Raw genomic sequence first — 11662 nt, 5'->3', positions numbered from 1 at the left:
ATAGAATAGCACTAATGTGGAGCGGTAACAGTAATTGATTTTATTATTTTAAACATGGGCCTTTCTTACAGTGTACATTTTAGTGGTCAGAACTAAAATTTCATTGGCCACTCTGAGCTGCAAGACAGTCTGAGACATAATTACAAGTGTTTTTGTAACACAGCACATCACTGCCCAGGTCCCGGCAGGAGAAAGGATGTTGAAATAGGGGAAACACAGGGTCCTTCACCTGTGTGGGGGGAGCAGTTGTGCTCATATATTTCAGTGAGTGATGTTGGAAAAACCTTTTCAGAGGACAGTAAACTAATGTTTGTTAAATATATAACATGTGTACCTTGACCCTACAATCTACTTTGAGAAATTTAAGGAAAAGACAGTCACAAATAAGCAAGATGATGTGTGTAAAATGATATATATTGCAGTTATGCTGACAACTTTGATTTCATCTTTTCCCCGTGGCCACTTCCATTTAGAGATTTTTTTTTCCAGAAAAGACTGAAAATGAGAAACAATTTTATTTTCAATCTTTATTATCAATCTCCATGGACCCCTCTCAGCTTCTACCACCAGGACACAGAAGCACTAACACATGGAATACTATGCTCTACAAACATCAGTGCGAAAAACACAAAATTCAGCAATTACCAAAAAAAAACTTTTTAAAAATACATGAAAATCCAAAACATCTTGTACACAGGAGAAAAAGCTAACAGAAAAAGGACAAACTCTGGAAATGACTTGCAGTTCTTGGAACAAAGAACTAATTTCCTGAATTTGTAAATATACTATACTATTCAATAAAAATAAACTGGCCCATTATTTCATTTTCCAAAACAGATACCAAACAATATCTCTGAGAAAACAAGTACAGGTCCTTGTTCAAATTGGATACTTGTGGCCCCTACTCTTGAGAGAAGCAAAGCCAGGTCTCCCCTGGGATTGCCGTTCTTATCTGTCAGATGGCAAGGGTACCAACCCTCATAGTCCTGGTGTCACACTGCTTTCAGTCAACACCAGGCCCCTGTGTTCCAGCCACTGGCAGCTGTAGAAAGTAAGGACTGGGTTTTTCTCAAGGCACCACAGCCTGTCATGTGCAGCCTGGAAGCTGGGTGACATGGCTCAACCTAGGCCTCAAGGACGAGCTTCTCCAATCCTCCTGTTTTATGGTCCACGTGGAATAACCGTCCTCTTCATGGACAAAACACAGCAGCTACAATTCCTCCAAGCAGAACAGGAGAAATACATAAAACAATAGCATAGCACTAATGTGAAACAGTAACAGTAATTGATTTTATTATTTAAAACATGGGCCCTTCCAGGGGGTACATTTTAGTGGTCAGAACTAAAATTTCATTGGCAACTCGGAGCCGCAAGAGAGTCTGAGACATTAAGTGTTTTTTGTAACACAGCACATCACTGCCCCGGTCCCAGGCAGGAGAAAGGATGATAAAATTGGGGAATCACAGGGTCCTTCACTTGTGTGTGAGGAGAAGTTGTGCTCATGTATTTCAGTGAGTGATGTTGGAATAACCTTTTCAGAGGACAGTAAAAAATGTCTGTAAAATATATAACATGTGTACTTTGACCCTACAATCTACTTTGAGAAATTTAAAAAAAGACAGTCACAAATAAGGAAGATTATGTGTGGAAAATGATATTTATTGCAGTTATGCTTAAAACTGCGAATGTTTAGAAATAACTAAATTGTAAGAATTTTATGATCAATAAGAAATAGTTAAGTGATGACATATGAAAACACTAGGATAGTATATGCTATTAAAGTAAGGATGCAGTTCTGTACCTGTTGATATAACAGTGTTCAAGTTAAGCCTGGACAGAGAAAGGCAAACACAGACTATTTGGACTGTGGTGGTTCTGTAACCATACACTGAGAATCAGAGCACCAGGGAGTCTCCTCCATTGGCCAAGATGGTGCAGGGGAGGTCCTTACATTGAGAACACCAAAAGCTAGAAGTATGAATGGACAGAACATGATTGCATGGAAATCTGGACTGATGAACGGATAGGACTCCAGAACACCAAAAGCTAGCAAGATAATTGGATAGAAAGTAGCATTTCTATCCAGTTATCACTATCTCTAGGAGAACCTTGGGCATGAGCAGGAAGAGGAGATGTTCTTTGAGATGAGAGTCCAACATCCTCCCACATCATACAGCACATGAATAAACCTTTTTCCTTTAGCACCAGCACCTGCCTCACGAATTTGGCTTTCATCGCCACAGGCAGTCAAACCTCCATTTTTTTGGTCAGTTAGGGTTCCTTCAGAAGAAATGCAGGGTTGACTCTGGGAGGGGAGACAGTTACTTTTCACTCATTTATCTTCTACCTTATGAATTTTGTTCTTTGTGCATATATATATCCTATCTAATAAAGAGGGAATATGCTAATTGCCCTCATGCCGTCACAAAGATGGAGGCACCCACAGCCAATAAAGAGGGAATATGCTAATTGACTGCCACACCCTCAAAGATGGTGGCAACCTCAGCCACAAGATGCTGACACCCAGTCCCCTCAGCCCCGCTGCACACCTGCCTCTGGAGTCCCCCAGTCCCCTCAGCCCCCCAGCTACCCAGGGCCGGCCCAGATGCAGGCAAGCCTCAGATGGCGGCTGCCCAGTGTCCTTCCCCTGATCGCTGGATCGTCTCCCACCCCTAAGGGATCCTGGACTATGAGAGGGAGCAGGCTGGGCTAAGGGACCCCCTGCTCCAGTGCATGAATTTTCATGCACTGGGCCTCTAATATATATATATATATATATATATATATATATATATATATATATATATATATATATTTCTCTTTAAAGATCAGAAATTTTAGAAGTTGTCTTTGGGAACCTGTTATGTTTGCTATTTCTCCAAAAAGGCACAAGTAAGTGGTGAGCGGTGTGTGCCATGCATGTAGATCACACTGACGTCCTGAAATAAATCTCTCCTTCAGCTTCGCTCTGACCAACTCTTCCCTGGAGTCCTCAAGTGCTGAATCCACCTGAGCCTGAGTCACTGTCCCCTCCACCACAGGAGCCTACACCCCAGGACCTGACAAGCTCCCCCACAGGGAGTGATGCCCTGAACCTGCAGGATGGACTCTCCACTCCCACGGGGAAGGGCTGGTCCCAGGTCCAGGGACTCAGAGGTGAGCAGGGCCCACATCAGAAAGCAGAGGCCCCTGGTCCCTGACTTACTCAATGAGAGCACAGTTCCTTGTTTTTTCAACATCAGAAGGTAAGTGTCCAAGCAGATGGGAAACTGAAAACATGCCCGGTCCTTATCATCATTATCATCTTGAAAGAAGTGTGGACACTCAGCACACGGATATGTGCTATAATGGAGGGGCAGGAAGAGGAGCATCAAAGGGGCTTTGAGGGTGACAGCAGCCTTGGCCCCAGGCCAGCCAAAGGCACAGCTTCTCTCCTGTGCCGTGTGTCTCTGATTCACCTCCCCTCTGACCTATAAGTACAGGCTGACTGTGCCCTGCACACCACTCTCTCCTGTCCTCTCACTTGACCCTGAGTGCCAGGTGACCCTCAGCCATGAGGACCCTCACTCTCTTCGCTGCCTTTCTCCTCTTGGTCCTCCAGGCTCAGGCTCAGACCCTCCAAGAGACAGCTGACCAGGTTCCCGCCCAGGACCAGCCTGAAACCAAGGACCAAGGTGAACTTTGGGCCGAGGACCAGGACCAGGCTGAGGACAGTGACCAGGACGTGGCCATCTCCTTCACAGGAGAGGAACGCCTCACTCGAGCTGCAGGTGAGACTTCAGCCAACGTGCAACTGGGATCTGTGTCCCATTAGAGGGGCTTGTGAGAATGGATGGGGTGTCTGGGCTTAAAATTGGGTGTGAGGATGAGAGGGGTGAGGAGTAGGTACCTCGAGTTGAAGAGGAGGGTCATGAGGCAAGGGACAGGACATAAACATGTACATGACACAGTAGGATCAGAGAAAATTCATGATCCTCCATGACCACACAGAGTCAGTAAGATTCCTTGTGATTTATGACTAGCATGTGAATCCTTTCACCCTAACCTGGTAGCTATTGTATACAGTGAGTAGAGAGTTCATCTCTCAGAAGATCTCCATGAAGCCGGCTTTGCCTCTCCTCCCTGTCGCTTCCCCACTGTGCCTGACCCTCCTTTACTCTCCACAGGACGTGGGACAGGAACCTATTGCTTTTGCACACTCAAAAATTTCTGCAACTTTCCAGTAAAAAAAGCTGGGTCCTGCTGGTTGTATGGCCGTCGACGCACGCTTTGCTGTCGCTAAGCTTTTGCACAGAGACCCAAAGGACTGGGAGATGCCACTGAAGACCTGAAGCAGCTTTCAGTCTTTGTACCTGTGCCATTTCTTCTTTCTCTCTCCATAATAAACTTCAAGCATTAAACTCACTTTTATGGCTTTTCTTTTTTTTTTTTTCCAAAAGACTCATGTGAGTGGTTCACTTGTATAGAGAATTCTGCCCTGAAATGTCTACAATAAGTTGATCGGCCTTTGCATCTCAGTGGTGCACAGATACAGCATCACATGGCAACAACAAACAAGAAAATGATCATAATTCTTATTTGATTGATTTTTAAGAGAGAGAAACAAGGATTTGCTGTTCCACTTATCCATTTGTTGGTTGCTTCTTATATGTTACCTGAGAGGGGGGAAAAAACCCCACAAACTTGCTGTATCAGAACTATGCTCGCCAAAACCGGTTTGGCTCAGTGGATAGAGCGTTGGCCTGCGGACTGAAAGGTCCTAGGTTTGATTCCGGTCAAGGGCATGTACCTGGGTTGCAGGCACATCCCCAGTAGGAGATGTGCAGGAGGCGGCTGATCGATGTTTCTCTCTCATCGATGTTTCTAACTCTCTTTCTCTCCCTTTCTCTCTGTAAGAAATCAATAAAATATATTTAAAAAAAAAAAGAACTATGCTCTAACCAATTGAGCTACCTGGCCAGCTCCATAATTCTGAATTAAGACAATTTTAACCTACAAGATTCAATCCATTTGTGATAGAACTCAAAAGTGAAAGGTTTTATGGAGTGTCCAGAAAGTGTTGTTGACTCCAGGTTAGGTGGATCCATTGGGCTATGTCACCTGTTCTTTAATTTTAAGAAGTGGAAGGGCATTGATGTGTGTGGGTATTTTCTGATGATAAGCATACACATTGTTCCTAGGTGTATCTGCCAGATAGGGTGAGCTAGTGGTTCAGTGTGCCAGCAACACCAAAAACCGAGGGTACTGACAAGCGTCAGTGGTCTCACATAATGACCAGAAAAGGGGAGTGCAGAAACTGGTCAGTAGAGGTGGTTTTGCAGAATGACCAGTGAAAGAAAGGTTCCCCTTTAAATCAAAAAGGTAGATGATCACAATGTCCAAAGAAAGAGTTGGTCTCAACTTTCTCTCTCTTTAAAGAGATCGCGGTTACTAGTTACATTAAACCAGTAATCTACACTAATAAAAGAGAAAAATGGTAATTGGCGTACGAGCTACCCTTTTCATTGGCTAATCAGGGCTATATGCAAATTAACCGCCAACTAAGATTGGCAGTTAACTGCCAACTAAGATTGGCAGTTAACTGCCAACAAGATGGCGGTTAATTTGCATATGTAGGCACAATGCAGGGAGGCGAAAGGGAAAGCAGGAAGAAGCCCCCTGCCACTGACAGTGATCGGAAACCCAGGGGGGAGCTAAGAACTGCCCCCCAGCCATGATCGGAGAATCAGGTGCCTTTTCCGCCCTGGCCAGTGATAGCAGGAAGTAGGGGTGGAGCCAGCGATGGGAGCTGGGCACGGTCAAAGCTGGCAGTCTCGGGAGCTAGGGGTCCCTTGCCTGGGCCTAAAGCGAAGCCCACGATCGCGGGGCCACTGCAGCTGCGGGTCCCCGCTGCCCGGGCCGGATGCCTAGGCCAGAGGCGGTAGGCCTGGGCAGGGGCAGAGCCTGCAACCGCGGGGAGCTGGGGGTCCCCTGCCCAGGCCTGACACCTCTGCCGGAGGCCTCAGGCCTGGTCAAGGGGCCGATCCAGTGATTGGTGATTGGAGGGTGATGAGGGTCAACTCCTCTGGCCGAGGCATCAGGCCTGGGTGGGGGGCGGAGCCGGGGATTGGGGGGATATGATGGTCCCCTTGCCCAGGCCTGAAGCCTGGGTCAGAGGCATCAGTCTTGGGCGGGGGGTGGAGCAAGCGATCAGAGGGAGATTGGAGTCCCCTGCCCAGGCATGATTCCTGGGCCAACGGCCTCAGGCCTGGGCGGAGGCCAGAGCCAGTGATCGGGGGGAGATGGGGGTCCCCTGTCCAAGCCTGACACCTCTGGCAGAGGCGTCAGGCCCGGGCAAAGGGCCAATCAGGCGATCGGAGGGTGATGGGGGTCTACGCCTCTGGCCGAGGCATCAGGCCTGGGCAAGGGGCAGAGCCAGCAATCGGAGGGGTCTGGGGGTCCCCTGCCCAGGCCTCACGCCTGGGCCAGAGGCATCAGGCCTGGACTGGGGGCAGAACCAGTGATGGGGGGAAATGAGGGTCCCCTGCGCAGGCCTGACACCTCTGTCAGAGGCGTCAGGCCTGGGCAAGGGGCCGATCCTGCAATTGGAGGGTGATGGGGGTCAATGCCTGAGGACTCCCAGTATGTGAGAGGGGGCAGGCTGGGCTGAGGGACACTCCCCCCACACACACCCAGTGCACGAATTTCGTGCACCGGGCCCCTAGTAATTTTAATAAAATTATACCAAGAAACAATACGTTTTTCATAATACCATTGACAGGTGTTTCACTCCCAAAAGGCAGGCTGCTGTCAAGCCGTTGAGATTCATAGAAGACTTTTTTCTAGAAGAAAAACAAATCTCTCTGCCCTCCCTTCCCTTTTTGAGTTTACATAGACATCCTTACAGCCATAACCGGTATTCTACTCTGAAACTATGTTGTACTGATAGTACCATTGATTTTATCTTTGCCCCAGGGCCACTTCCATTTAGAGAATTTTTTTCCAAAAAAGACTGAAAATTAGAAACAATTTTATTTTCAATCTTTATTATCAATCTCCATGGACCCCTCTCAGCTTCCACCTCCGGGACACAGAAGCACTAACACGTGGAAGACTGCTCCACAAACATCAGTGCGAAAAACACAAAATTCAGCAATTACCAAAAAACAACTTTTTAAAACTACATGAAAATCCAAAATATCTTGTACACAGCAGAAAAAGCTAACAGTAAAAGGACAAACTTTGGAAATGACTTGCAGTTCTAGGAACAAAGAACTAATTTCCTGAATTTGTAAATATACTATACTATTCAATAAAAATAAACAGACGCATTATTTCATTTTCAAAGAGATGCCAAAAAATATCTCAGAGAAAACAAGTACAGGTCCTTGTTAGACTTGGACACATGTGGCCCCTGTCTCCTGAGAGACGCAAAGCCAGAACTCCCCTGGGATTGCAATTCTTATCTTTCAGATGGGAAGGGTACCAACCCTCTTGTCCAGGTGTCACGTTGCTTTCAGTCAACACCAGGCCCCTAGAGTTTCTGCCACTGGCAGCTGTAGAAATTAAAGAGTGCGTTTTTCTCAAGGCACAACAGCCTGTCATGGGCAGCCTGGGAGCTAGGTAACATGGCTCAACCTAGGCCTCAAGGACGAGCTTCTCCAATCCTCCTGTTCTACTGTCCACGTGGAATAACCGTCCTCTTCACGGACAAAACACTGCAGCCACAATTCCTCCAAGCAGAACAGGAGAAATACATAAAACAATGGAATAGCACAAATGTGGAGCAGTAACAGTAATTGATTTTATTATTTAAAACATGGGCCTTTCCCAGGGTGTACATATTAGTGGTCAGAACTAAAATTTCATTGGCCATTCTGAGCCGCAATAGAGTCCGAGACATTAAGTGTTTTTGTAACACAGCACCTCACTGCCCCGGTTCCAGGCAGGAGAAAGGATGATGAAATTGGATAATCACAGGGTCCTTCACCTGTATGTGGGGAGCAGTTTTGCTCATATAGTTCAGTGAGTGATGTTGGAACAACCTGTGCAGAGGACAGTAAACAAATGTCTGTTAAATCTGTAACATGTGTATTTTGACCCCACAATCTGCTTTGAGAAATTTAAGGAAAATACAGTCACAAATAAGCAAGATGATGTGTGTAAAATGATATCTATTGCAGTTATGCTTACAGCTGCAAAGGTTTAGAAATAACTAAATTGTAAGAATTTTATGATCAATAAGAAATAGTTAAGTGATGACATATGAAAACACTGGGATAGTATATGCTATAAAAGTAAGGATGCAGTTCTGTACCTGTTGATATAACAGTGTTCAAGTTAAGCCTGGACAGAGAAAGGCAAACACAGACTACTTGGACTGTGGTGGTTCTGTAACCATACACTGAGAATCAGAGCACCAGGGAGTCTCCTCCATTGGCCAAGGTGGTGCAGGGGAGGTTCTTACACTGAGAACACCAGAAGCTAGAAGTATGAATGGACAGAACATGATTGCATGGAAATCTGGACAGATGAATGGACAGGACCCCAGAACACCAAAAGCTAGCAAAATAATTGGACAGAAAGTAGCATTTCTATCCAGTTATCCCTATCTCTAGGAGAACCTTGGACATGAGCAGGAAGTGAGATGGTCTTGGAGATGAGAGTTCAACATCCTCCCACATCATACAGCACATGAATAAACCTCTTTCCTTTAGCACCAGCACCTGCCTCACGAATTTGGCTTTCATCGCCACAGGCAGCCAAACCTCCATTTTTTTGTTCACTTGGGGTTCCTACAGAAGGGATGCAGGGCTGACTCTGGGAGGGGAGACAGTTACTTTTCACTCATTTAACTTCTACCCTATGAATTTTGTTCTTTGTGCAAAAATATACGTATAAATTTTTTCTTTTTAAAGATCAGAAATTTTAGAAGTTGACTTTGGGAACCTGTTATGTTTGCTATTTCTCCAAAAAGGCACAAGTAAGTGGTGAGTGGTGTGTTCCATGCATGTAGATCACACTGACGTCCTAAAATAAATGTCTCCTTCAGTTTCGCTCTAACCAACTCTTCCCTGGAGTCCTCAAGTGCTGACTCCACCTCAGCCTGAGTCACTGTCCCCTCCACCACAGGAGCCTACCCCCCAGGACCTGACAAGCTCCCCCACAGGGAGTGATGCCCTGAACCTGCAGGATGGACCCTCCACTCCATCAGGGAAGGGCTGGTCCCAGGGCCAGGGACTCAGAGGTGAGCAGGGCCCACATCAGAAAGAAGAGGCCTCTGGTCCCTGACTTACTCAATGAGAGCACAGTTCCTTGTTCTATGAACATCAGAAGGTAAGTGTAGAAGCAGATGGGAAACAGAAAACATGCCCGGTGCTTATCATCGTTATCACCTTGAAACAAGTGTGGACACACAGCACACGGACACGTGCTATGATGGAGGGGCAGGAACAGGAGCATCAAAGGGGCTTTGAGGGTGACGGTGGCCTTTGCCCCAGGCCAGCCAAAGGAACAGCTCCTCTCCTGCGCCCTGTGTCTCTGATTCTCCTCCCCTCTGACCTATAAGTACAGGCTGACTGTGCCCTGCACACCTCTCTCTGCTGTTCTCCCAATTGACCCTGAGCTCCGGGTGACCCTCAGCCATGAGGACCCTCACTCTCCTCGCCACCCTTCTCCTCTTGGCCCTCCAGGCCCAGGCTCAGACCCTCCAAGAGACAGCTGACCAGGTTCCTGCCCAGGAGCAGCCCACGGCCAAAGACATTTGGGCTGAGGACCAGGACCAGGCTGAGGATGATGACCAGGATGTGGCCATCTCCTTCACAGGAGAGGAACGCCTCACTCGAGCTGTAGGTGAGACAACAGCCAATGTGGTTTTGGGATCTGTGGCCCATTAGAGGGGCTTGTGAGTGGGTAATAGAGTTAGAGCTCAAAATTGGGTGAGAGGATGAGGTGGGGTGAAGAGTAGGTATTCTAATTTAGTGGAGGGTTTGGGGGCAGGGGCAGGACATAAGCATCTACATCCTAGACTAGGAGCAGACCAACACAGAGCCAGTAAGATTCCTTGTGATTTATGACAAATACATGAATCCGCTCACTCTAACCTGTTTGGTATTGTCTATGGTGAGTAGTCACCTGGTGTCTCAGAAGATCTCCATGAGCCTGGCTATGTCTTTCCTCCCTGTCCGTTCCACACTGTGCCTGACCCTCCTCCTCCCTCCACAGGCCTTTGGAAACTAAGACGTTGCACGTGCCGACTCAACCGCTTCTGCAAGTCCTTTGAGAGTCCTTCTGGGACCTGTTACATCTATGGCCAAAGATACAAGCGTTGCTGTCGCTGAGCTGAGTAGAGCAAATCCCAAACCACTGGGAGATTCCATGAAGACTTAGAAAGGCATTAAGTCATTTTACCTGTGCCTTTCTCTTTCTTTCTCTATAATAAACCTCAAGCATTAAACTCACTGCTTTTTATTTTCTTTCCATAAGAGTCATTTGTATGATTCCCTTGTGTTGAGAATTCTGTCCTGAATGGTCTACAGTAAGTTAACCTGCCTTTGCATCTCAGTGATGCACAACTAGAACACCACTGCAGGGCAACAACAAACTAGCAAAAATGGACATAATTCTTGATTAAGACCATCTCAGCCTACAAAATCAATCCATTCATAGTGAAACACAAGATAAACGTTCTGTGGAGTGTCCAGAAAGCATTGTTGACTACATGACAGGTGGGTCCAATGGTCTGTGTTACTTGTTCATTAACTTTAAGAACTGGGATAGCATTGATGTGTATGGATATTTTCTCATGATTAGCAGGCATTTTAGTTACATTCACATTTTTCCCAGTTGTATGAAGGTAGAATGAACTAGTGGTTCCGTGTGCCACCAACAGAGAAAAGGAAGCACTACACCAAAAACTGAGTACTGACCAGCATCAGTGTCTCAAATAATGACCAGAGTCAATCAGTATAGGTGGTCATGCCCAATGAGCAGTAAAATAAATGGTCCCCCTTTGAACCTCAAAATGCAGAATACTCCAATATCCAATGAAAGAGTCGGTCTCAACTCACTCTTGTTAATGAGATTGAGTCTACTAGTTATAGCAAACCCATACAAATTTTAATAAAATTCTGGCAAGAAATAATGTTTTTAATAATCCCAATGACAAGACCTTCAGCCAGGCAGGCTGCTGTGAACCCACTGAGATGCATAAAAGCCTTCTTTCAAGTAGACAAGCATCATTCTATCTTCCTTTCCCTTTTTCAAGGTTACCATAGACATCCTTTAACCACGGTTTCAAATTCTACCCTGAACGTAGGTTGGACTGATAGAACCTTCAAATTCATCTTTGCCCTATGACCACTTCTATTCTGAAATTTTTTCCCTGAAAAGACTCAAAATGACAAACACTGTTATGCAAACCTTTACTATCATTCTCCCTGAGACTCTCAACTTCTACCAACAAGATACAAAAGCACTAACTTTTACAAACTTTAGTGGGGAGGGGCGGAGGAACAAAACACAAACATTACAAAAAATACAGAAAGAAAGAAAACTACATAAAAATCCAAAGTATCTGTGTAGACAAGAGAAAAAGCCAAAAAGAGAAATTACAAACTCTGGAAATGATTTGCCGGGCTTCAGACAAAGAGCTAATATCCCAAATTTAAAAATAAACCCTAAA

The 11662-nt window shown here is 45.8% G+C and overlaps 2 protein-coding genes across 2 annotated transcripts; both read left to right on the top strand.

The window, feature by feature from the left end:
• Positions 1 to 3553: 3553 nt before the first annotated feature.
• On the top strand, positions 3554 to 4404 carry LOC132228797 (alpha-defensin 1-like). The gene is made up of 2 exons (XM_059685857.1): positions 3554 to 3770; positions 4167 to 4404. The coding sequence occupies exons 1-2, from the start codon at positions 3554 to 3556 to the stop codon at positions 4280 to 4282; spliced, it is 333 nt and encodes a 110-aa protein (XP_059541840.1). The 3' UTR covers positions 4283 to 4404.
• Positions 4405 to 9623: 5219 nt separating this feature from the next.
• Positions 9624 to 10319, top strand: LOC132226821 (alpha-defensin 1-like). The gene is made up of 2 exons (XM_059681240.1): positions 9624 to 9831; positions 10204 to 10319. Exons 1-2 carry the CDS (start codon positions 9624 to 9626, stop codon positions 10317 to 10319), a joined length of 324 nt encoding a protein of 107 aa, XP_059537223.1.
• The last annotated feature ends 1343 nt before the right edge of the window (positions 10320 to 11662 follow it).

This window comes from Myotis daubentonii, chromosome 2, assembly GCF_963259705.1.
Source record: "Myotis daubentonii chromosome 2, mMyoDau2.1, whole genome shotgun sequence".
Classification (NCBI taxonomy): Eukaryota; Metazoa; Chordata; class Mammalia; order Chiroptera; family Vespertilionidae; genus Myotis; species Myotis daubentonii.
Note: the sequence above shows the minus strand (reverse complement) of the source record. Positions and strands in the feature narration are given on the sequence as shown.

Excerpts from the sequence above, each read along its gene's own strand:
- LOC132228797 (XM_059685857.1), top strand. The coding sequence starts at position 3,554 with ATGAGGACCCTCACTCTCTTCGCTGCCTTTCTCCTCTTGGTCCTCCAG. Across the intron at positions 3,771-4,166 it reads ACGCCTCACTCGAGCTGCAG|GACGTGGGACAGGAACCTAT; the intron begins GTGAGACTTCAG and ends TACTCTCCACAG.
- LOC132226821 (XM_059681240.1), top strand. The coding sequence starts at position 9,624 with ATGAGGACCCTCACTCTCCTCGCCACCCTTCTCCTCTTGGCCCTCCAG. Across the intron at positions 9,832-10,203 it reads ACGCCTCACTCGAGCTGTAG|GCCTTTGGAAACTAAGACGT; the intron begins GTGAGACAACAG and ends CTCCCTCCACAG.